Source organism: Lipophrys pholis (genome assembly GCF_963383615.2).
Source record: "Lipophrys pholis genome assembly, chromosome: 9".
NCBI lineage: Eukaryota > Metazoa > Chordata > Actinopteri > Blenniiformes > Blenniidae > Lipophrys > Lipophrys pholis.
The window spans coordinates 7,005,660-7,032,176 of NC_137639.1; the positions used below are offsets into that span (position 1 = coordinate 7,005,660).

The 26,517-nt window shown below is 43.2% G+C and overlaps 2 protein-coding genes across 2 annotated transcripts; one reads left to right on the top strand and one right to left on the bottom strand.

The window, feature by feature from the left end:
* Positions 1-4,924: 4,924 nt before the first annotated feature.
* On the top strand, positions 4,925-18,156 carry LOC308114240 (B-cell receptor CD22). Its single transcript, XM_080470949.1, has 19 exons — positions 4,925-5,048; positions 5,138-5,203; positions 5,899-5,997; positions 6,876-6,987; positions 7,074-7,219; positions 7,300-7,420; positions 7,501-7,637; positions 8,423-8,545; positions 8,834-8,980; positions 10,098-10,203; positions 10,421-10,584; positions 11,687-11,836; positions 12,006-12,137; positions 14,129-14,210; positions 14,288-14,336; positions 14,415-14,501; positions 17,039-17,166; positions 17,296-17,413; positions 17,711-18,156. Exons 2-18 carry the CDS (start codon positions 5,155-5,157, stop codon positions 17,396-17,398), a joined length of 1,935 nt encoding a protein of 644 aa, XP_080327075.1. The 5' UTR covers positions 4,925-5,048; positions 5,138-5,154; the 3' UTR covers positions 17,399-17,413; positions 17,711-18,156.
* A 3,428-nt stretch (positions 18,157-21,584) lies between these two features.
* On the bottom strand, positions 21,585-25,863 carry rbm46 (RNA binding motif protein 46; the record flags this gene model as incomplete). The annotated part of the gene is made up of 9 exons (XM_080472443.1): positions 21,585-21,634; positions 22,113-22,215; positions 22,442-22,641; positions 22,803-23,270; positions 23,338-23,397; positions 23,479-23,611; positions 25,237-25,393; positions 25,503-25,683; positions 25,779-25,863. 9 exons carry the CDS (start codon positions 25,861-25,863, stop codon positions 21,585-21,587), a joined length of 1,437 nt encoding a protein of 478 aa, XP_080328569.1.
* Between the last annotated feature and the right edge of the window lie 654 nt (positions 25,864-26,517).

A 26,517-nucleotide genomic window follows, 5' to 3' on the forward strand; every position in this document is an offset into this window, starting at 1 on the left:
TTATTAAGCTGGCTGTTGAGAGTTGAGCTCAGCTAACCTACTAAACATAACGCAGACTCCTTGAAACAAATAATATCCCAGGACCCAAATGAGAAACATGCTGCATTAAACTGCACTAATAAAGTGGAGGCCGGGCCGACACATGCTGAAATCACCAAATATAATCAGAGAGCGTGGCGCTCTCGTGTTTGTCGTCTTCTATCATCTTCAGTTGGCTAATGAGTAAAATGTCGGCGCTTATTTCCAGATGCGGATCGAGATTATCTCTGAAACCTTGACTCGCCCTCCGTTCCTCCGCTTGGACGTCTGTACGTACAGACTGACTTAAACTTTAAACTGTGCATCATCATCATCACTGGTGGGTCAGAGCTGGGGTAAGTAGCCAATTGGCCGCATCGCGACGCTAAACTGACATCTATTGGCCAAGATGTGGCAGGGTGGGATGTTAAAGTCGTTGAGACTCATCAGGCTAAGTGGACACAGTTGACTGAGAGGTCTCGAACTTCCCCACGTCTGGTTGCGGGTAGTTTTCTGTGCCAGCAATTCTCAATTAGAGCCGTGGATGAGAGGACATGTGGGCTGCTGAGTCTGTTTGACTTATGGATATTAATGTTCGCCAACAGGCCTGGTTTCACTTCACCAGTGAACCATACGTGTACGTACATCGCTCCGTCACGGCGGTCAGAGTTCCTGAGTTTGCAGCAATATTGCGACGATGTCGGGGGGAAAGTGAAGACACAGTCACTCTCACCACACGATCAGTCAGATCACTGGGAGTTCTGTATAAACATCCTCCGCTAATCAATGGTCTGTATGCACAATAGCTCTGACAATAGCAATAACAGTGTAAAGTGACTCATACGGACAATTCACAGAGATTCTTTCTTGCTCTGAATTTATTGGTGAGATTTGCATGTTCTCCATGTGCCTGCTAGGTTTCCTCTACGAAGTCCAAATCCCCCCGACATGCTTGTTGGTTCTTTAAATGGTACCTTAGATTTAACTGCAGTAAGAAATATGGGTTTATCTAACCATGTTAGTTATATGACGGTGGGACGAGGGCGTCAGGGGCTGCAGGTTGAGGAAGGACTCATCAGGCCAGACCCACGTTTAAATCACAGGAGAAGGAGGTGGAGCAAGCAGCCAACAAATCCATGCCGTCAAGACAAATGATCCAAAAAGTCGAAAAATCCAAAGCCAGTGAGCACAAGGAATGTAGGAATCCCAGAAACACAACCAACATTGAAACACAGACCGATCAACAACCAGAACACGCCCAATAAATCCCACAGCTGCCAGGTGCAGACAGTCACACACCCAGACACAGGTGAAACACATCAGGGAAGGAAACAGCAATCAGACATGAGGAGGGAAAGTCAAGGAGCCTCAAATGAGAGAGAAGCAGAATCTCAAAATAACTTAAGAAAACAAACATGAACCATGACAGCGGTCCCAGTGAAGTTAGCGTTAACTCCCACATCAAGACGAAAGAGATAACTTATCTGGGAATTAACTTTTTAAAGTTCCAACAGACTGGCAAACGAAAGGTTCAACCATGCGCCTTCATGTTGCTTCAAATTGAAATTACCCTCAGCAAAAACAGTGAAGAGATATTTCCCATTACTGACACAAGATAGACTTCAAGACTCCAGATATATAAGTTTATACAGTACGTACCTGGATATTTACAAAACAGTGATATTTCTCTGTGTTTGGGCGCATTTACACATGAAGACGCAGCTACGACTCACCACAGGCAATGACTTCTGAAAACTACGGCCACAGTGGAGATTTTGAAAAACTCTGTGTCTCCGGTTGCATCTAAAGGGGGGTAGGCGGAGATTTACGGCACAGTTCGTGACATCGTGTTTTTCCCATCATTCTGATTGGCTATCATGGCTTCATGCTTCTCGTTACACTGCCCCCTACAGGATTGGCATGTTCATAGCAGCTCTGAATCAGGTGTTTATGCGGTCTGTGTCAATAAATATTTTTGGGGTAAACGTATAGGGGGAAATATCCCGATTTTTTTTTTTTAAAACCTGGGTGCATGTAAACGTGGCCTGAGTTTAAGACTGTTTGGTTAAAGTGTTTATATCAGATGAAGGGACGACTGACCACATCTGAGGATGGTAAATAACAACCACTATGTAAGAAGGGAACAACAACACAACTTATTCCTCAGCTATTAATCATTTTCTATTCTGAGAGACGCCGACTTTATTGTCGGCTTTTTTTCCATAGATGTTCACAAACATGAGCCGATACTCCCATTCCTCACACGTCCAGGTCTGCTTTAGATTCTGGAAAGCATCTTGTGTTTTCTTTGACATGTGCAAATCTACTTTTGTTGAAATCTTACCTGTTTATCTCCAGAGAACCATAAAAGGTCGGAAGCCCTTTCAATGAAACTCTAAATCCCTCCAATGCATTGTCATCAGTCTCACATGATTTTTATCAGAACTTGAAGGAAACTGACAACAGACCCAGAGGGGCATATAGAGTGATTAAAGATGGTTGGGTTAAATAAATCAAACTTAAAGTCTTTATAACACAACGTATCAAACTCCCGCCCCAGATCGTAACTGAAGAAAAGTTCATAACTAATTTGTTTCAGTGAAAACAATCTGATGATAATGGTGCCATTGCTTTAGTAGTGAGCTCTTGTACATAACAAAGAAATGGAGCAGAACCACTGAGACTCTGATGATGTGCAATTCTCTGCATCGGCTTGGTTTTGTCTCTATCTCTCTTTTTTTTTTCCTTTTTGTTTAATAATTTAAATCAAATTATTGATAGAGAAATTCAGAGAATCTACTGTGCTATCAAAACATGCGGTCATTTTGTTGACATCTCTATAAAACAGGATCCCAAAGAGGAAAAAGAGGCAAACTGATTTCAAGACACTCATTTTGGATTTATTTTCAAAAGCTACTCCACGAGAATAGATAGAGTGTAGTGTAAGTTATTTTAACCCTAACCGAGATCTTTTTCTAAACCTGACCAGACTGTTTGACTTTGGTCGTCATGTGTTTGTTTTTGTTGCCATGACAGCGAAGGTCTGCCAAACCTTTTGCTGGTACTTTCCCTCTGCGGCTGTAAACAATCAGATATCGTTTTGGGAGTCATTGAGAACAGACCCGCTCTGTCATTACAGTATGAAGAAGTGTTGGTCCTTCAGGACAGTCTGATTAATTCATTATTCAAATAAAGCACCGAATTCTGACTGTTCATAGTTTGTTACAGCTCGTTTTTTTAAATTTAGACAAACCAACACCTCTCTCATGACTATCATGGGGAAACCACATCGAGTATGTCTGCAACAAACCTATGAATTCCTGTGGTATTATCTCACTGATGTCTCATTTAGTGAATAATTGATGTCTAATGTCTCTGTACTATAGTTTATTATACCAAGAACTTACATATTGTAATACTGTCTGGGCAACACCTCACATCCTTCTCAGCTTCATCAAATACGTCTGATACAAAAGAGATTTTTAAGAATGACCTCAAGGGTCAACTCTGTTCAGAAAGTTTTAACTTTGACCAATTTCATCAATTCATACTATATATATATTATTATTATTATATATATATAAAAGAATAGCTAATAAACATGCATTTCGCAACTTCTACCTCTTATCATCAGACATTCATTATGACCCATCGAGGAGCCCAACAGACTTTCATGTACCACTTTGTCATATCTCCAAATATCACCTTTTCCAACTCTGGAACTCAGTGGACAAATCAGTTAAATTACTTTCCTCTTTGGCCTTTTGTTAAGGTGAAATTATTTAATTATCTCCTGTTCAAATTGCACTGGATCTGAGTTGATATGTTGTGCGTTTATGTTAACTCTTGTTATTTTTCCCTGCTTGTTATTCATTCATCTCTATATTTTTATTTTCATTGATTCGTATAGCTCCCTGTGCTTCTTTTCTTTGATTTTATCATCTTGTAATTTTGAAATATATTCATATTTTGTGCAAAAAAAGAAAACAATCATACATTGAAGAAGTGCTCCAAATTTACAAAAATAAAAACAAAACAAAAAAAACAGTACAAACAAACAGCTTAGTCAGTTGCACAAGTGATCAGTTTGACAAGTCAAGGTATGAAAGGAGCAATCCCAAAATCTGATTTAAAAAGTCAGGTGAGGCTCAAAACCTCAAAACCTTATTTCAAAAAAGTAGAAATAAGGCAGTGTGTGCACAAACTCAATTAAGGGCTGGACCAAACACTAAATGGCACAACAATCACCATCGATAAACCAGAAATAAATCCACGAGCCGAACCCACCATTGTGAATTGTAAATCATGTTTTTTCCCATATTTTTTAATAATTCAATGCCACATGCTGTTGTTTAATATTTATTTTATTTTATTTTATTTTATTTTATTTTATTTTATTTTATTTTATTTTATTTTATTTTATTTTATTTTACTTTACTTTACTTTACTTTACTTTATTTTATTTTATTTTATTTTATTTTATTTTATCTTATCTTATCTTATCTTATCTTATCTTATCTTATCTTATCTTATCTTATCTTATCTTATTTTATTTTATTTTATTTTATTTTATTTTATTTTATTTTATTTTATTTTATTTTATTTTATTTTATGTGGGGGGGCTTTTTTTCTTCCTTATTTTGCCTTTTTCCTTTCTTTTTTTTTCCATCAAAAAGGGGTTTTATTTACGGGTTAATAACATTTGACCTTACATGAGTCACTTGTTCAGTTAACAGAGGTCCCGAGGAGATCACATTTTCATCATTACACAAAAAAAAGAAGTGCAGTGACCTTAGAAACAGTTTCAACGGGGAAGAAAAGGGAAAATGGAAAGCGGTGGCTGAACTTCCTTTAAAAACGAGCCCATGGACTTCCTCCTCCTCCTCATCCTCCTCCTCTTCCTCTCCCCATCTCACATCAACACACACTGATCACGGTGCGTCCTTCGTTGCGATAAACCGCACAGCTGGATCTTGGAGGTGCACGCCACACATCTGACTGTTGGAGGGTGAATGCAGACACTCTATGTGGTGAGTAGTTTGTATTTAATCGGCTGGATGGAGGTAAATGTGGAGGAGACGAGCTCTGAGTCCTTCTCCTTCTTGCGGGGGCATTACAGAGCTCGTGTCAGCGGAGATGTTGGCAGGTGTGTTCATCCTGGGTATCATCCTCGCAGCGTTACCAGGTAAGAAAACACATTTTTTGAATATTGTTTTCAACATATGATGAATTGAGCTAAATGGAAGTGTAGCTTTGAATTCTTTAAGGTTTTATATTTAACGCTTGTATTTTACTCCTTATTTCTATGTGAATTCATACTGCAAATTGTTGTCAAAGTAAAAAAAAAGAAAGAAAGACAAACTGATTGAAACACTAAATGATAGATTTCTGGGATCCTTCATGCACAGAAGGTCCTGCAGCCAGGTGCCCTTGCCTTTACGCTCAGGTTTATTTATAAGTATTGATTGCCTTTTGTGCAAGGTAGTCAGCCAGGCAGGCAGTCAGCAGCACAGGATGACACCACGGCTGCACATCGGGCTTCGTTAACACTGCCTCGCTTTTATGTGTCGCTGTCTGAAGCCAGCTCTGAGAACTGTGGTTTGTCAAGTTCTCCTCCGAGGAGTCGAGTGGAGGAAAAGTTTTACTTGTGGCTTATTGAAAATTTACACTTCCTTAAGTTTCCAAGAAATTCTTCCCTGCAGCTGGATGAGCCCGTTTTATGTGACACAGGCTGCGTAGGTGCTGATTCGTTTTTGACACGGTGTGTGTGTGTGTGTGTGTGTGTGTGTGTGTGTGTGTGTGTGTGTGTGTGTGTGTGTGTGTGTGTGTGTGTGTGTGTGTGTGTGTGTGTGTGTGTGTGTGTGTGTGTGTGTCCTGCAGGTACTGAGAGCAGGTGGAGTGTGTCATTCTCAAGGAGGGAGATCTGTGTGTGGGCGGGGACCACGGTCACTCTGCCCTGCCGTTATGATTATCCATCAGGTATGACAGCAAATCTATTCTATTCTATTCTATTCTATTCTATTCTATTCTATTCTATTCTATGCAGTTCAGTTCAGTTCAGTTCAGTTCAAATTTATTCATATAGCGCCAAATAAAACAGTCATTTAAAGGCTCTTTTACAAAGAAACACACAACAATTTCATGTGAACAAGCAGAGGAGACGGTGGAAAGAGAAACAAGAGAAACTAACTTTTAACTGGAACAAACCTGCAGAGCCAGACTGAGAGATAAAGACTTTCTGCAGAACCAGAACCGACTCAGAGATAAAGATTGTGCTCTTCTGCTTGTGGTCAGGAGACAGAAGGAGAGAAAAGGATCAGACAGGGAGACAGATTGTGAGGCGTTGGGATTCAAACCATCGACTAGTTGCATTCTCGCGTCCTCTGGGTAGATTTTGGTTTCAGCTTTTGCGATCGCAAAGCTTCAGATTCAGTTTGTTTGGGGATGTTCCAGGTTTGAGTTGACAGCATTCATTTCATGTGAAAAAAAAGCCATAAAGACGAGACGAGCTGGACCACCAGCTTATCCCGGCCGTAAGGCACGGTATGAATGATCTGGACAGGTCACCAGTCCAAAAGACCCGAAACAAGAAGACAATCATCACACACACATTTACACCTCAGGGCCAATTTAGAGTTGCCAGGTAACTTATTGATTTTAATTGACATCCACTTTTTACAGGCTTATTTATGTCTATTTGTGCGTCTCTCTTCTTCAGCTGAACGTGCCTTCACCTGCCCATCATGGGATGGAACTTGCTCTCTATCATTTTAATATCATTCATTCTCATCTTTACAGGACAGAAGATGTTCACATGTTGACCCTGTTGTGTTTTCCTTTTTTTCTCACCGCCCCAGGCCACACAGTGAAGAGAGTCATGTGGTTCCGAGTGTCTGCCGAGGGCCGCCGGGAGTTCACCCACCACACTGATCCCAGCCACGTCAGCCTGTCCTACCGCGGACGCACACGGTGGGAGCAAACGCCTCCGGCCGCCGTGTTAAAAAGTCAAATGAGGGGCTCCTGAAGTCTGGTGAATTTACATGAATGAATCGCAGGTACATCGGGGGCAGCTACTCCAGCTGCTCGGTCCAGATTCGGGGGGTGAAGCTGAGCGACGCAGGCCAGTATCACTTCAGGTTTGAGACGGACCAGCCGCTGGGACGATGGACTTCCCCGGACACCGTCACTCTGGCCGTCACAGGTCGGTCAGCACACCCTGAAGCGGCGGCTGTAAGGAAGCCTGCGAAACTCCCGGTGTGTGTGTGCGTGTGTGTGATCCAGACCTGCAGGTGTACGTGCATCCAGCCAGGACAGCCAACATGTTTGGAGTCGGAGAGACCGTGTTCGTCGGCTGCCAGGCCAGAGGATGCGCCGCTCCGGGGAGAAGCCTTGCTCTCTACAGGTGCGTCAGCGAGCACAGCGCATTCTACCTCTTTAACCGGCCGGCCTGTCTCACGCTATTCTGTGGCGCCGCACATCCAGGAATGGACTGAACCTCGGATCCTTTGAAAAGTGGATGATTATCAATCGCTTCGATCAGCAACACGTCGGAGGGTACACCTGCCGGCCGATCCCACCGCAGAACGTGCAGTCGCCGTCCCTCGCACTGGCACTGGGACGTGAGTAACAACGGGAGTCTTTAAACCCGGGGAGTAGAACACGTTTACATTCACCACAGCCACATTCTGTCGTATCTCATCTCGAGTGGCCGGACCGCTAAAATAAAGCAATGATAACCTTCACATTTAAAATGTTGAACACAGACGATTAAAATGTCTCTATTTTCACAAAACAATTGCTTCCATAAACGACTACAATCTCAACACGAAACCAATTTTAAGTGTCTATAAACTACAGCTGTTGCATTATGGGTGTTTTTTTTTACAAACTCACCCTGACAGGATAGCTTTGGGGCTAATGCCAGTTTATTACTGATATCTCAGCTCGGGTCTCAGTGTTACGTTGTGTCCCTACGCTTGAGAAAAGCGTTATTAAATCACTGGCTTCTTTTACATTTTTGCCGCTTGCTCGGAGGTTTGGGCAGATTGGAGCCTCTTGTAGCCCACACCCCTGATTTAATGATGCTTAGAGAATCTGCTGTAAAGTAATTAAGCATCTCAAAAGTTTAAAAGTCTAATTTTAGTTGAGGTTTTTTCGCGTACATTAATGTCTTTGTATATATTAAGCTTGTTTGTTTTGTTTTTGTCCTGATAACTGTTGTGTTTTTCAGGTCATTCTAGACTCAGTGGTCTGTTGGGTGTGGGAGGATGTGAGCATGTTTTCCATCTGACATCGGCTCCAGCCGCTCTGACACTCTGACCTGCTCAGACGTGATGGATGGCTCATCAGCAGTTGGTCGTTTCTCTCCTCTCTTATCCCTGTTCTACTTCATTTCCCCCTCCAGACGCACCTCGCTCCACCCTCATCGCAGCCTTTCCTTCGGTGGCGGTGTCGGAGGGCGGCCCCGTCACCCTGACCTGCAGCAGCGATGCGGCTCCGCCTGTGGAGAGCTTCGCCTGGTTCAAAGGTGCAAGATAAGACTAAAAAAAAAAAAATAAAAATACAACAACCCAAGAACATTTCTCCACATGAAGCTCAGCGTCCACAGAGAGAGGTGGAGCGACGGGTTGTTGACAGTTACTCATAAAGCTCAGTCCGTCCTGCAGAGGATCAAGAGAAGATCTGAGATTTATAATCTTCTTTTCTTTTTTTTTGTTTTAACAGTAGAATATGAATCATTTCCATCCATGTTTTTGGACGATGTCGTCTTGGAGAGGTTATGTGTGCACTGGCCTCAGCTCTGCGTGCTTTGCAGATATGGAGAGCGGCAGCATCCCAGACAGCTTCAGGCCTCAGCTCCATCTGCCTCACCTCAGATACACCGACAGAGGAGAGTATTTCTGCGTAGCACGAAACTCGCTGGGGACAGATCGCTCCAGACCACTTCTCCTCAACGTCACATGTGAGTTCGCTGCGTGTTTCACAAGTATGGCAGCATGTGACCTCGACATCACACTCAGGAACTGCTCAAAGTCAAAAGCCGCAGTCTGAGTCTGCCTGCAGTGGACTGTCCAAGAGTCGGGGAGAGAGAATCCATCGTTCTCATTAGTCTGGGTGAGACTGATTAACCTGAAGAAGGCACAATATCCTGATAGCAACGCCAATATTTAATTAAAAAAATAATAACAATCAAATCTAATAAATAAATTATTATTATTATTATTATTATTATTATTATTATTATTATTATTATTATTATTATTATTATTATTATTATTATTATTATTATATTATTATTATATTGCAGTTGTTAATAATAATAATAATTATTATTATTATTATATATTGATTGCAGAGATAAATAAATATTTAAACTAACTAATTGTTCACATTCACACACACAGATATATTTCACTCACAGTAATTAAAACTCACAGTGCTGCATATTTATTTAGAAAGGTAACATAAATAGCACATGATAGATTGATTGTGTTTGTTCTTGCTATTTTTCCCCTCAGTGGTTTCATATTTCCTGGTTTCCACCCAAACACACTAGTAGATAAATGTAAAGACGCTTAAAAACACAGTAAACTTGATTGTTTTGGGTTTAATCAGTAAATAGTTCATTCTTAAGCTAAAACCAAACTGCTCGTATTGTAGGCCGTTCCAGTTTTAACTAACTCACTATGTTATCAATCCCCTTGAGGGAGTTCATTTATTCTACATCAACCCCATTAGCTGGGGTCAAAGGTCATCCTCAGGGAGCCACAGTGGTGACCTCTCTGCAGTGGGAATCCAACCTGCGAGCTTCTAATCCTAAATTTGCTTCTCTAGACCGCCACTGCCTCAAAGATTTAGTTCCAGTTTGTTGGTTAGTTGTATTATCTTATATATATATATGTATAATAACTGCCCTCTGGTCATGTTTCACATGTGATTCATCCTGAGCAAAGGGAATGGAACCCCTTCTGAAGCAGCATGATGAGAGGAAAACGATTCCACCACAGCTTCCAGGGTTTTTACCTTCAAACACACACAGAGAGTTTTCCTTATGTCTTTCTTTCTTTCCTTCTCTGCAGATGCTCCAAAAAACACCCGGGTGCTTGTGCGTCCGCTCGGCGACATCAGAGAGGGCTCCTATGTGAACCTGAGCTGTGTCAGCCATGCCCATCCTGCACCCAGCAGGTAGGGAAGCTCAACATGAACACCTGAAATCAAACGTGACGACGACATCACTTCAATGTCTGTTGTTTATGTTGTCGCCACCATCATCGGTTCATACATCATCCATTAGTTTTCAAAGATAAAGACAGACAGGAAACAGCTTCATGTCTTTCATTTTTACACATTCTCATCACAAATCATCATCATCACCATCGTCATCGTCAGCTGTGTCCTGCAGGTATGCTTGGTATCGTATCCTGGGTGACCAGGTGATATCTAAAGGAGCCTTTCAGAACCTGACCTTCCTGTCGGTGCGAGCTCACCATGCGGGTCAGTACTACTGCACAGTGTCCAACCCGCTAGGATACCAGAGCTCCCCTGTTGCTACGCTCACTGTGCTGTGTGAGTACTCTGTGTGTGTGTGTGTGTGTGTGTGTGTGTGTGTGTGTGTGTGTGTGTGTGTGTGTGTGTGTGTGTGTGTGTGTGTGTGTGTGTGTGTGTGTGTGTGTGTGTGTGAGGTCATGGGTCTGCAACCTTTAAGGACAAAAGAGTCCTTTTCAGGATTATCCCCCAAATAATCTGAAATTAACAAGAAAAAAACAAATAAAAAGAAAATAGCTTCAAACAATTTATATATATTGTTTTACATTTTTAGCTTTTGTGGGTTTTCCTCTTTTGTTTCATGGATTTTCTTAGTGATTTAACTGTTTATCGCCTCTGTGCACTGAAAAAAGAAAATAGTTGGAAATAGTTCGACCAACTTAATTGAACTGCGTCAATTGGTAACATGTAAATGAATCAAGTTCTTCAAACTTAATCTAACTTATTAACTTAAGTTTGAAGAGCTTAGGTGTTTCAAAATAAAGCAATTCAATTAAGTTCGTCCAACTATTTGCAAATAGTAAAATTTTTCAGTGTGTGCTTCTAATTGAAAGAGCAGTTTGAGTTATAAGAGCAATGTTTTCTTTATCTTAATCTTAATTTCTTTTTTTTTTTATATTTTTTTCTGTTTTCTTTTATCCTTTTCTTTTTAATTTTTAAATAATTTTCTTGTTTTCTTTTTCTTCCTTTTTCTTCTTTATTTAATTTTTAAATTTTTTTTGAAAAGAAATAGTTTTCTTTCTTTTTTTTTTGTTTGTTTTACCCGTTTGCCTTTTGTATCCTTTGCCTTTTAACTTTTCCTAAAAAAAACAACAAAAAAAACAACCAATCCTGGCTATTGTAATCATCTTAGTTTGATCTTAGTTTGTTTTGAATAGTTTTACCAACTTTTTTTTTTTTTTTTTAATTTTTAGCAAATCCATCTGTTATGGCTGTTATTTAGCGGTTTCTCGCTCGGAGATTCGACTTTCTTTTGAAAATCTGTGTTGAATTCAAATTAAACAAAATGTTTATTTCTAATTAATCCCATGGAAGAGCCGCAGGTTGCCGGCCCCTGGCGGAGGAGCTCCGATTCCGCTTCTCCTCAAAGTAACTGAACGCATCACTTCTTTCTTCTCTGCAGATCCTCCCAAGAACACCTCCGTCCTGGCGCGGCCCTCCAGCGTGGTGGAGGCCGGCCAGCCTCTCACTCTGACCTGCAGCAGTCAGGCTTACCCGGCCGTGGACAACTTCACGTGGCACCGCTTAGCTCTGGACGGAGGCTCTGTACAATGTGAGCACCCTCAAAAAAAAAGAAAATGTGGTTCCACTCAAGGTCGACGTTACAACGTCACCAATGCTTAACCGTCTCAGTGTGTAAATGTTCCCTGTCAGCGAGGCCTGGCGTTCCACTTTGTGTAGCGGCTATTAGACGTGATGGTGTCCTGTGCTCCGCCGTGCAGCTTGGGGCTCCAAGTCGGGGCCGGTCTTCAGCTTCTCGGAGGTCGGGCCCGGTGAGAGCGGCCAGTACTACTGCGAAGCCAGGAATCGGATCGGCGCCCACAGCTCTCCGGTCCTCACCGTCAGAGTCCGAGGTACTAACATGCAGACGGGCTCTTTGGCTCCGTGACTTTCGGGCGGAATACAATGAAACCATCTGTTCCTGCGCAGTTCTGATTATTGTTAGAGCCACGAAAACTTCATCCTCACTTCCACAGGGCCAAATTGTGAGTGAGGGCTTTTACCACAAGAATGTTTTGGATATTTTTTCTACTAATCTCATGAAAATTTCAATTTTTACTGAATATTTACAATTGAAAATAGTTTGAATGTGGTTTAGAAATGTACTTTCTCTCCTCTTAACCTATCAAACCAATTATGCGAATCCTTTTGTGGAAATTTGCTGCAGAGAGTAGAACGAGAGTCACGTGTGGCCCACGGGCCACCAGTGTCAGCGGCGTGGCAGACCCAAAGGCAGACGAACAAGCGTAGCTCAGTTCAAAGAGTTTCTTTTTTTCCAAGCGAGAGTGCCGAGGCGACGAGTCCCAACAACCAGCCAAAACTAAAGCGCTGACGAGAAACAGGGGGAACACCGGGAAGAATATTCGGATCTGCTGGACGTCTGGAGACGAAGCAACCAAGATGATCTGGCAGCGAGGCAGGAGGAGGGAGGGTTTGAAGTAGGGAGGGACGCAGGTGAAGCACATGAGGGTAACGGACACATGGGGGAAGACGCTTTGGTTTGGCCACAGTGGCGACCTCTCCACTGAAATCCCCTTCTGCCACACAATGTGGATAAATCATGTACAGAAGATGAACCAATGGATGAATGATTTATCTCCAAGGTTGACATTCGAAAGCCAAAAGTATCTAAACCGCCACCAGATGGTCAAAATAGAGAGTACATACATCGGTCCATATCGTCCCACCGATTATTTAGCCATCAGATGATTATCTCTTATTGGCCGAACGTTGGCCGATTGACGCTGATGTTAACTTTTATTCTTCACTAATAGAACGCAGGGAATGTGGTGTATTTATCTGATGCCCTTATGTTACGTCTCCAGTAGAGGGCGCTCCGGCTCCTTTCATGTCACGCCCCAGTCGCCCCACAGCAGAATGAAGAGTAAAACGCCAACAGCACATTTACCGACTAGTTCCCCTGACGTCCCTCGATGTGTCCTCCACGCCAGACCGATACGTTAGCACATTCTCCGTCCATGCCTTTATCGCTGCTGCTACATTGACCGGATCGTCGCCGCCACCGACCCACGCCATTGCTACGTAGTTCTGTCGAAGGCGTCGCCCCAGCGCTGAGGGATTTAATCGGTTCTATCAGTTATCGGAATCGGCGTCGGCCACAAAACATCCATATCAGCCAATCCCTCGTCCCCGCACATCCTCTGGATGAATTTTCACCATGTTTGTGTTATTTTCTTTCACTTTCCACAGACCCGCACTGCACCGAAGCCTGCGGTGGATCATCTCGGTGTTGACATCATGGGATCTTCCACTCCTGTTATTCTTCTGAGTCACAATATGTGCCCGTATCACTTTCGTGAAGCGATTCGGATTTTATAAGACACATTAGAACAAACAGTATTTATCTGATTAGACCACAAGTGATGCTTGGTGAGGTTATTGTGTGGTTTCAATAATAAGTGATGAAGCAGCGCTGTCACTATCGCGGCGCTCCGGGCTCCTGGCTTTCATTGTGTACAGCCTCATGATTTGTGACTGTTTTTCTATGAGTCACTGTGAGTCATGTGAAGCCCTCTCGCTACGACCGGGGAGGAGGAGGTGACGAGCTGCTGTGGAAAACTACTATTTGAGTCTAGACAGCTGAAGAAGTGAGGAGTTAGGTTTGGAAATGGCCACTGGAAACACAAGACTTGAGGGTCTAGACGGCCGCCGCTTGATGCGCGAGTCTTTTCCTCCCGGATCACTTTCTGCTTCTATTTTTAATGCGCGCTGATCTATTTTACCTCTGACACTTCTGCTTCTCATTCATCTGATGTGTTCTCACATCCATCATTTCGTCTCACTTCCACTTATAATGACCCCCCGTCGTCCCGATGCCCCGCAGGTCGTCTGAAGGTCATCGCCTTGGCCTCAGCCGTGGGCGTTTCCGCTGCCCTCATCACTCTCACAGTGGCCATCATGATCAGGTGGTTTTTCTTATCGGGGCTTATTTTTGACTTTGGCGGCAGTTTTCCCTCTGACCCCCGTGTGTTTGTTCCCACAGTAAAAACATGCACAGAGTGGACATGGAGTCAGTAGAAGTAATGAACAAGGTACTGCCGTTTGTCTGTGATTCATTCCTAATCTTTGATCCTGACCCGATGATTTATGGTTTGCGTGTGACTCCCCAGCGTCCATCGGTGACAGCCGACACCCTCTTCTACGAGTCGGCCCCGCAGCCCTTCCCAGTGAGAAAGAGCAAGATGGCCGACATCCCGGTGAGCGTCTCGTTAGAGGTTGGTGTGAAGGTGACGATCGGGAGGGTCAAACGTACAGAACTACTCCACCAAAGAGTCTAATCCGACCCGCAAGATGAAATTTGAATGTTGTGAAAAATTATCACTTTAACTGCAATACATTTTCTTGACCACCAGGGGTGCACTTTATCATATGATGAATCAGTGAGGTGATTAATACCGTGGCCCAGAAGGGACAAGAGCACAACACAACAACAAAAAGCCACAACGCAATTCCTGGAACAACGTCACCATTTTCTCAAATCTTCACACTCAATTTTAAAAACTCACAGCCAATCTGTACAAACATCTAGCTTCTGGGTCCCAATCAGTTTTTACCCCCAGACAACACACACAAGCTGTCAAAACACACACTACATAAGTGTTTGTTACACACAGGAGGGATTAAATCAACACACTGCCACCAAAATGTCAAGAACAGGGTTCGTTCACAGTATTTCCATATTGAACACATATACAGGTTCATCACCATTTGTATCAACATCAGCATGATCTTGTCTCAGGTCAGGGTCGGGCCATAGTATTTCATCAACGTCACACATTATGTCGTCCCTCGCCAGGCGGCGTGGGAAATATCTTCTTGTGTGTCGGATCTAACCCTGGATAGATCCCAGAGGAGTATCCTCTCAGGCATTCACCATTGCCTCCAGCAGGTGGTGCTGTGTGTATGGGTGGTGGTCATAGACTCCACCGCCACGCTGAGAACAATTCCTCTATTGGGTTCAGTAAAGAGGAGCTGCTGACAGAACAAGGACCCTCAACCTGGGGTGGTCATTGAACCAGAGCAGCCCGATGGACGCTCACGTTATCCCGAGTGACAATATATTGGGCTTGCTCTGGTTGCTCTGGTTGCTCTGATTGCCCTGGTTGCCCTGGTTGCCCTGGTTGTTCTGGTTGCCCTGGTTGCCCTGGTTGCTGTGGTTGCCCTGGTTGCCCTGGTTGCCCTGGTTGCCCTGGTTGCTCTGGCTCTCCTTCCTGTTGGAGGGTGTCACATTGCCAATAGGGCAAGGTGGTGGAGGATGCTACGATTGCTAATGGCTGCACACATGGTGACGTTGCCTCCCCTCTGGCTCGGAGCTGGTGTGATGGCAGGTTGTTCAATAATGTTTCTCCCTCTTCCTCTTCCTCTTCCTCTTCCTCGTCTTCGTCCTCGTCCTCATCCTCATCATCATCATCATCATCATCATCATCATCATCATCATCATCATCATCATCATCATCATCATCATCATCATCATCATCATCATCATCATCATCATCCTCATCCTCATCCTCAACATCATCTTATTCCTCATTTTCTTCACATTCTTCTCCATCTTCATCATTCTCATCTTCTTCATCTTCATTATCATCGTCCTCATTCTCATTGTTTTCCTCTTTCTCATCATCTTCATCTTCCATATTGTCATCTTCTCCCTCTTCCTCATTTTCATCTTCTTCCTCTTACTCATCCTCAACTTCTTCATCTTCCTCTTCCTCATCCTCATCTTCTCCCTCTTCCTCTTCCTCGTCCTCGTCCTCTCTGTTGTCTCTCAGTCTGTGCATGGTTGGGCTCCATTGTTCCAGAGGACATGAACTCTATATCTTGATTGTTGATTGATTCTTTTTATCGAGTTCTGATTGGTGTGTTCACAGTGTTCTGAGTGTTTTCACCTGGAGGAGGGAGTGATCGCTGACTTTAGGTTATGGTAACTTGAGTTCATTATATTGAGACCATGGGTTTGCTGAATGAACACAAAGTGCAATGAAAGGTTTATTTGGTCACTGCTGTGTGAGGTTATGCAGAAAGAGTTTTGAATATTTAGACGTGTGGAAACAGGTGAGTTGTGTTGTTGGTCATGGGAAATGTGTGTTTCCTTTCGCGGATGATGAAGAGGTTTGGCTTTTTGTGCTGCAGGAATCAGGTTTTGTGTTTTAACAATGGGGGAAAACTGTAATCACCATCATCATGCAGCAGCGTTTTATTTACATCTCATTAAACTCTCCGTAATCAAAATAGTCCGTCTGCTGCACACTTCCATAGTGGAATTCTGTTCCTGGAGCTTTTTGCTGTAGTGTTGTGACTTTATGCAGTTAAGATGTAGAAATGTGTCCAGATTCAAAATAATTTGGATCTAGCAAGTTATGCTGATCATAACATGACCTGCCCGACTGTATTTTTGAGTTCCAGCTTCATGTGACCAAATGTTTTATGTCTTTTAAATGTAAATATAATTAAAAATAAACAATCCACTGTGATCTGTAAGTTGTAAAGCACGTGTGGAACTGAGGCAGGATATTGTTGAAATTCTTTTATTCAAATTTCAGGGTTTTAAGAGAGTAATTTATTAAACGTGAACTTGTTTCATTAATAAAGTTTCAGAGTTCTAGTTATTTATAGAGTGTGATGTTATTATTCACTGGCCCAGTCCACTTGTACTGTATGTGAACTGAAGTGAGTTTGACGCATTTCTGATGAAGATGATCAGCGACATGATGTTTGGATTCTGTGTGTCCAGGAGGAGCCGGAGGATCTGAACGAGAGCTCCCATCCCGCCATCGTCCCTCTGATGGACGCTCCTCCAGTCACACAAGTTGAGAGTCGCAGCTCTAAATACATCACCGTCCACTACTCTAAGTTGTCCAGGTACCTTTATTTTACTGTCTTCTTTACTCTCTCAGCACCACGAACTGTCCGTGAAGAGGAATGTACACGTATTCTATTGGCTTTTGATCTAAATGAAGACAAGATGCTCTTCTGCGGTTTTCCTTCCAGCACGGATCAGGTGCAGATACACAACCTGCCACCAGGGGGAGATAAAAAACCAAAGGACTCCACCAGAGTTGTTTACACTTTACTGCCCCAGCATCAAAACTGACTGAAGGTCCATCGGGTAAAACACACTCACAAACCCTCTGTACTGTGGAAACACACAGCTTTTATTGTTTAGTTCCCACACATTATTGCATTTAACCATCAAAGTTCTGTGGTTAAAGGAGGAAGTTTAATCATCAGTGTTTCTGCTTATGTTAATATAATAACAATAATATAAAATATGAGGTCTCTCACTTTGTTCTATTTTAAAGCGATGTTATCCCAAAGCTGCCAAACCTTAAAAGTACTATGGAACTTTCCGTGTAATCTGATGACCTACATTTGTGCTCTTCGTGTTTTTGTTTTGTTTTTCCAGTTTATTCCTGACGAAAACTTCAGCCATCCTTCGTGTGATCCAGTCACTTTGCTTCCCGTTGGACAGGAACGTTAATCCAGTGGCCTGTTGACCATGTCTGGATCGTGGGGTCCCCTGATGGCGCTCCAGCTCACGAGCTGTGCTGCATGACTTTCTCTTTTCTTTCTCTGCATCAAACCACTTCACGGCGTCCAACTTAATGACACGTGTGAAGAGGAAAACATCAACACCGCATCCACTGCGCCGGGTTATATTACATTTATGTGTTATTTTGAAGAACCGTGAAGTGTTTGTATATTTCCAACCTGCTGGCTCAGTCAGGCTGTTGCTGTAACATTTATCCAGTAGATAGTCAGCCTGCTTTGAGCAAAGAGGTCCGGCCCCTTTTATGAAGAGTAATCCTGCAATTATCTGCCCGCTGTTGTTAAATAAAACCAAAGACTGTCACTGTTTGTGTCGTGAAACTTTATCTGGCTTGTGTGTCGGGAGAGAAAAATCAACAATGACATATTTATAAATGGATTGATACTGATAACTGTGGATTGCACCCTTTTTGGTGGTTGTTGATGTGACAACAAGACAACAAACTCAACCGTCAGTCACTCCACACATTGGAAACGTGCTACGGCTCAGTTTTTAAACTGGATTCTGAATCGATTTCTGCTGCATTAAATGTGTCACTGACATGTCCTCTTTCCTTTCCTTCACAAGAAGCTGCTCGAGAAGGGCAGTGTTTAGGCTTTCAGTGCACAGTTTGCTTTAATATACAGTGAAATGCACGTGTGGTGAGTGTGGATTGAAAAATAACAAGTGCAATGGGGGCACACGGAGCAACACTTCCACCGTTTTAACACGTGAAGTTTGATCCAAACGTCAGCACACAGAGGTAAAAATAGTCCATTTAAAGACGACAAATAAAAGCCATCTGTTGAAGGGTGGAGTTTGAAAGTCAGACGTGGTCTCCAGTTTGTGCAGCTCGGTCCAGTGGCGCCACCCAGTGGACAGGGGAGGAGCATCGCCTCCTCAGAGGTGAGCGAAGGTCAAGTCGTGACCCCTCAGTCACCGGCAGGTTTCCTCACGGCTTCTTCTCCGGGTGTCACCTGTTTCCTGTCTGCGATGAGACGATGGTAACTGTCTTCTTCATTGCTCCATTTATTTCCATTAAGCTCCATTTATGTTTGTTTGTGTTCATTTTGCATCCTCCTGTGGTCCCTTTGTGTCTTCTCAGTTGTTTTGCATCCCACTGTGGATGTCTGGAGGCTTTTTTTGTTTAGTTTTTTTACACAACTGCACCATTGTATATACCTCTTTGTGCTCATTTTGCATGTGGGTCATTCTCATGAAACCATCAAAACACCATGGCAATAGTAATTTTAAATATAAATCATGTAATTTATTAACATAAAAACATATGATAAATAACATATTAGTGTTCTCTACCTTTCACAAAGAGAAAAAAAAAATAAAAATGTCCATGATGGATGTTCTCATCCTCCGCAACATTTTTGAAGCACTGTTTACAAAAGACCACGGAATTTTAAATAAAGTTTGACTCTTGGATGATGCAACACATCTGCCAGTGCCTTCAAGATGGCTAGCAGGTAAGCAGATATATACATATAATTGTCCACTTGAAATTCAAACATTCTCTCGTAAGATTGTGTACACGACAGTATTGATTATCATTACCGGTACAGGAAGTTTTCCACATTTAGAATTTATTTTATTTTATTATTTTCATTATTATTATACATGAATATTCAGTTAATGGTTTTTCTGTCATTTGAAAACATCTCGTACAACATCGTTATTTTTTTTGAATATTTTCATGTTACTCTGTTTAAATTACAACATGAGATACATTCAAACAGCTGGACGCATTGCGGTAATGAGATCTTCAGCAGAAAATGCAATAAAATACAAAAGTGATAACTTTTTATGTTTAAATTACTCTTTGTGAAAGGTAGAGAACACTAATATCTTATTTATGATATGTTTTTATGTTAATAAATTACATGATTTATTTTTAAACTCACTATTGCCATGGTGTTTTGATGGTTTCATGAGAATGACTCATGTATTTCTATGTCTTTGGACTTGTTTTGCATCACTTTCATACAGTTTGTTTCCCTTTTTAGGCACTTTTTACAATCTCCTGTGATCATTTGACGTCTGTGGCGTGATTTATTATTTGTGTTAATCTGTATGTACTTTCATTAACTTTAAAGACATTTCCACATAAATATGAAGTGTTTTAACATGTTTAAGGTCATTGTGCATCCGTCTGTGGTCACTCTGTCTCTGTTGACTTTTGTTAACCGTCATTGTATTGCATGTTCTGTCCTTTTTGTCCTCTTGGATTGTAATTCTCTCCAGGATGTAGTTGTTTTTGTGTGACTTTGTGGTGTGTGTGTGTGTGTGTGTGTGTGTGTGTGTGTGTGTGTGTGTGTGTGTGTGTGTGTGAGAGAGAGAGAGAGAGAGAGAGAGAGAGAGAGAGAGAGAGAGAGAGAGAGAGAGAGAGAGAGAGAGAGAGAGAGACCTGGTACATACAAAAATTGCATTATTGTCATTGAAAGCAAACTGTTCTGTATTTGACTAACAAATAATGAACCATTTTTTAAATTTTAATTGAATTATTCAGATTTTAATGTCACATTTGTCACCTTGAACTGTGAGCAGAGAACTTTTGGAACATTGTATGAAAATAAGAACTTTGTGAAACTTTTCCACAGCCATAACAGAGGGACCAGAGACATGTTGGAAACCTTTGACCAAAACAGTAACTCCACAAACATTTATTTTCATTTTATTAATTGCATAATATTGGATGATCGGTTCCAAGCTCCCATTCCCATGTCTTTCTTTGTCCTCGAGCTTGAGGCTTCAAGACGTGACAGAACTGTAACTCATTTGTGCAGTCACCACAAGAAGTCACAGGGGGGCGCTGTAGCGCTGCTTCAATAATGTCTCGTGAAAAGGAACGCTGGTGTCAGAGCAGTAAATATTTAAGATGTTTAAATCTCCAGTCACCACATAATGTGTCTAAAGTCTACAAGGTGAACATTCAAAGATAGGAACTGGTTTCATTAAACACAACAAAAACTCACGTCTACTGAAAGGAATTCCAGCCAAGGCGTACACTAAAGTAATATTTGATGAAATCTACAATAAGGAAGTATTTGCATGAATAAAAAACACAAACCAGTTTCACTCAGTTTGTTTATTTTTCAATCCTGCAGTGAAGAACTTCCACGGAGGAAGTTCACAAGAGAAATGAGCTTTAAAGTTAATTCAATAGAAATTTTCCTGGAGGATCTTTTTATGTTCACTGGGAAGAGAAACATGAAAAATACAAACAACAAACCAACAACCAACAACCAACCAACCAACCAACAAACCAACAACCAACCAACAACCAACCAACAACCAACAACCAACCAACCAACCAGGGCTCCGTCTTCAACATGAAGTCATGAACTCAACCCACTGGTGAACAAAACCTTGAAACTGCTAAAAGAACAAAAATACATTTTAAAACTACTGCAGTACTGAAGGAGCAACAATAACAAGTTGGTAGAGGTGATGAAGAGGAGGATGTAGAGTTGATGAAGAGGAGGATGTAGAGGTGGTGAGCAGGAGGATGTAGAGTTAATGAAGAGGATGACGTAGAGGTGATGAAGAAGAGAATGTAGAGTTGATGAAGAGGATGATGTAGAGGTGAACAGGAGAATGTAGAGTTGATGGAGAGGAGGATGTAGAGTTGATGAAGAGGAGGATGTAGAGGTCATGTAGAGGTGATGAAGAGGTCATGTAGAGGTGATGAAGAGGAGGATGAAGAGGTCATGTAGAGGTGATGAAGAGGAGGATGTAGAGGTCATGTAGAGGTGATGAAGAGGAGGATGTAGAGCTGATGTCTCTTGTCATCTGGAGGAACAGGGACTCATATCATGGACAGGAGGCCTCCTGTACTTCCTGTGGGCAGAGAGGTGGAAACAATCAAAACTACATTTCTGTGGTTGAAGGTCTCACAGTCCTGATCCACAGCCTCCCAAACACACACCAGCTTCACCACTTGTATCATTAAGGCTCCGTTTACACTCGTGTTTGTAGTGAAAACACATCAGCCACCAAAAACACAACAAAGGTTTTGCATTTTCACTTAAAAACATCATGTAAACATGGTTTCCATGGTTACCCCAAAAACAAACCGTGAAGAAATGAATGTCACCAGAGTAATGTTGATCCACGCTGAGGGAGAAAAACTAGAGACAAATACGTGTGTGTGTGTGTGTGTGTGTGTGTGTGTGGTTGTGTGTGTGTGTGTGTGTGTGTGTGTGTGTGTGTGTGTGTGTGTGTGTGTGTGTGTGTGTGTGTGTGTGTGTGTGTGTTAGTGTGTGTGTACCCAGGTTCCACAGAGTAGTCTTTGCAGCCAACTCTTTGGCGTCGTCCAGCAGCTGGCAAAGCGCGTCGGGCATGAAGGTTCTCCGAGTGGACGGTATCACCACCTGCAACACACACACGCACGCACACACACACACACGCACACGCACACGCACACACTACTTTTTTCCAAAGAGAAAACAGCCGTCCTGTTCACTATCAGCATTATGAAAAGGTTCTGTATAGAGAAAACACAAATTTTGCTTTGTGTGTGTGTATGTGTGTGTGTGTATGTGTGTGTGTGTGTGTGTGTGTGTGTGTGTGTGTGTGTGTGTGTGTGTGTGTGTACACCTTGTATATGAGCAGCAGACCCCCGTTGGGCTCCGGTGTAGAGAACAGGTAGTACTCTGGTGGACTCCAGAACTTCTTGACGCAGTAGTACTCCAGCAGAGAGACGGCTGAGGAGATCTGACTGGGATTCAGACACAGCGGGCTGGAGGGCGACAGTGGAGTGTCGGGCAGCAGGGGGACCAAGCTCTGGTCCGGGTCCTCTGGGGGGTCACAGGGAGGGTCAGTGAGACGCAGCTGGTTCCACATTGTTGTGGAGTCGGTCTGATTAATCAGTTCTCAGTGTGAGAACTACCATCAGCTAAACACTGCGCCACTTCCACACACACTGTAACCGCTGCTCAGCGATGCTCCTGCTCCTTACCTCCTCCTGCGTCATTGTAGATGGGGTTTCCCAGGCCAGATGGCAGGGGTGGGGATCTCCTAGAGGAGCTGTAACCTCCTCCTCCTCCTCCTCCTCCTCCTCCTCCCGGGTGGCCCCGCCCATCGGACCACCTCCTGGTGGTGTTCCTGTCCCTGGCCAGCCGCACCTCCACAACGGCGCCGTCGATGTGGGCTCCATTCATGAAGCTGAGCGCCATCACGGCATCACTGCGGCGGCGGTAGTGGATGAAGGCATAGTTACTGATCTTTTTGACGCGCTCCACGCAGCCCGGACTGAAGCGGGAGAACTCCTGCTGGAGGGTCTCCTCCGATGTCTGAGGCTGCAGGTTACACACCTGCCAGGGGAACGTCATCAGACCAGAGGATTGACCAATCAGAGGCTGAGACACACTGAGAGACACACTGGCTTTGAAACCAGTCTCATCCAGTTTACAACTGGGCTGGAGACCTGGATTTGGGGGACCAGGAGCTGGACTGACTCACATAGAGGACCGGGACAGGCTGTGGACACTCACGGTCCTTGAATGTCTCTGACTCCGCCCACTTGACCCGGATGGACTGTCCCCAGGGCTGCACTGAGGAGAAATGAGGAGCAAGGTGTAGTAATGAGGAGTATTAACGAGTAATGAGAAGGAGTGAGGAGTAATGAGGAGTACTTGTGATGAGCCTCCTCCTGGCCAGGGCTGCAGCTTTGTGGGATTCATATTCGATGAAGGCAAATCCTCGATTTTGGCCTTCTGCATCTGAACTGCTCAGAGGTACAATCACGTCCACTACACCCTCTGTGACCTGGAACAACATAACAATGACACTACACCTTCTGTGACCCCAGAACAACATAACCACAACACAATAGCATCGATTACACCCTCTGTGACCTGGAACAACATAGCAATGACACAATCACATCCATAGACATAAACACTAGACGCCTCACCGACTGGCAGGAACATACGTCAGTGCGTCCGCCATCTTGTGAGTGGCATTTGTCAGGACTTCAGCAACGATACCGCATCACTGTTCTGCTTTTGGTTGTACAAACAGACAAAATAAGGACAATCGACTGCGTGGGATTACCTTCCACAGGTGGAAAAAACATATTTTTTGTTGTTGTCGTTGTGTTTAGCTCATATAAAATTAACTTGGGACATAGATGAGCTGGAGCCGTGGGAAATGCGCTCTATTCCCTGGCTTAACCTCGCCCTCAAATAACAACAACAATATCAACGTCTATTCGGTTCATCTAACGGAGGCTATTTTAGTTGCAGTGTGTAGAATATTACATTTCAAAAGAAATCAGTTGCTCAGAACCAGTCAGTGTACTGTTCCCCGCCTGTTCCAGCAGGAGAACCTCAGCCTGACCCCTGACATTTACACAAACATTATTATTATATAAATTGATTAGGATAGCAGATCAATTGATTGCACGTTGCACAAGCAGTGAATTAATGTGATAACACAGGACTCTGAACATGTAAATCTTTTTTTTTTTTTTCCCACTAGGACCACTGCTATGCACTGCCCACATGTCCTGATGCTTTGACAGCCAGACTCAGTGAAGCCATGGCCGAGGTGGAGAGTCTGAGAAGAGAGAAGAGGAATGAAAAGATGGAGAACGGAGGGCAAAGAGCACAGTGTGCGGTCTTCTGGAGGAACTGAGAGCGAAAAATCGAATAAACGGAGAGCTGAAAGAGAATATGTCATATAATATGTAATAACAGATAAATGTGTAACAATAAATAAATATGTAACAGGTAAATATCCAACAATAATTTTCTATGTAATATTAAAGGTAACTATGTAAAAATGAATGAAAGTATAATAGGTAAACATGTTATTGTGTGTAAATATGTTAAAAAAAAATCTAAATTTGTTCCACAAAAAAGTTATAACTTGTGCCCTAATGTACATGTTCATTGTACATAAAAGTCCCATTGTGTGTAAATAAACGCTTTTACATATTTTTGTCATGGGCTCCATCATGTTGCTGCTCTAAAAGGAGAGGACAGCGTCCCAATGTCCCGTCTGCAAACTTCTTCCATTTCCTCTCAATACTTTCTATAAGTATGCTACATTGAATAAATAAATAAATGAAAATTTTTTTAATTTAATAAATTTAAAATGAAAGCAATGATTCTTCACAGTCATGTAAATGTATATTTGCGTGGTTTTCTTCAGAAAACACATCGCGGTCACATAGACTTGTTTAGGCTGACGGGTCAGACTTGCCCCTCACAAGATGGCGGCCACTCTGACGAATCGGAGCGGTGGGCGGACACAGGGTGCGCGGCGTCTAGTGCATATGTCTATGATCACATCCACTATACCTTCTGTGACCTGGAACAACATAGCAATGACACAATTACATCCATTACACCGCCTGTGAACTGGAACAACCTAACTTGTGTGTTTACCATCTTCATCTCCTCCAGGATGTGATCTCTCGTCTCGTCTCTGGGGATGGGGCTGAAGAAAAGACGACAGTTGTCCACACTCGGACACACGCCGATAAACTTCCCCGGACGAATCTCGAAGTTATTCAATATTTGGATCGCTCTGTGAGCCTCGTCTCTGACACACACACACGCACACACAAACACACGCACACATAAACTTTGAGATAAGATCAGACGAAAAGAGAGAGAGAGAGAGAGAGAGAGAGAGAGAGAGAGAGAATCACCTCCTGCTGAACTTGACAAAGCCGTAGCCTCGGTTGTCTCCGCTGAACTCCAGCATCAGTCTGAACTCGTAGATTTGTCCAGCGCGCTCGAACAGAGGGACCAGCTTGTCCTCGTATATGTCTCGGGGAATCTTCCCAACAAACACCTCACAGCCATGAGGGGGCGGCGGGCCGTCCCACCCTGACACACACACACACACACACACACACACAGGTTTGTTTTTTTCCAGCTCCTACTTTTCTGCTCTATCTCCCTGGGTGTCCAGTGTGTCTCACCTGGCGGCGGTCCACCGTACGTCCTCTGTCCGTTCACCTGCATCATGCTGTAGCCCGTCCTCTCCATCAGAGCCAGCAGCGCCATGTTTGTAGTACAGGACTCCAGGAGGGAGGGATTTCTGTACCGCGGCCAGCCCACGTTTTCACCGGGGCCCGCATCTGCGCCCGCGTTCACGTACGGGTCTGACTTCGCCGTCGTGTTGCCATCTGTCAGAGAGGGAAAATCCAGCGGTTACCTGTCCGGTCAGGTGACTCAGGAGTACATCTTTTTTTTTTTTTTTTTTTAAACAACCTCCTATAAATCCTATATCACCACCTTGGTTGTTGGGTTGAGGGGCTGGATTGGAACTGTTAGCGGCCGGTTTTAACCCGCGGGCCTTATGTTTGAGTGAAACTTCCCAGGCTGTCTGCTCATTAGTGTGTTAACAGTTATAACCACTACGATTTCGCTCATCCGAGGTTCGACTATACACATATTTTAGAGGATTTGAGCAAACCGTCCACTAATGACGGCTGGAGGCTCACTGCCTCAAACTGCACTGAAATGGACCCGCCTCTACTTAAACAGGCTTTAGCAGCCAAAATACAACCTGTGTCCAGTCTCGTGCATTGCCCCCCACCCCCCCACATATATTGAAAAAATAAATTATTTATTACAGGTTTTTTCTATTTCGTGTTAAAATGTTTTATTGTTAACAGAAGCTAACTTGCTAACCTCCTGCTAACAAACACTGTGACA

Bases quoted from the DNA above. Each gene is read 5' to 3' on its own strand.
- LOC308114240 (XM_080470949.1), top strand. From the start codon at position 5,155: ATGTTGGCAGGTGTGTTCATCCTGGGTATCATCCTCGCAGCGTTACCA. The intron at 7,220-7,299 runs GTCGGTCAGCAC...TGTGTGATCCAG, and splicing joins CGTCACTCTGGCCGTCACAG to ACCTGCAGGTGTACGTGCAT. The intron at 14,502-17,038 runs GTGAGCGTCTCG...CTGTGTGTCCAG, and splicing joins GCAAGATGGCCGACATCCCG to GAGGAGCCGGAGGATCTGAA.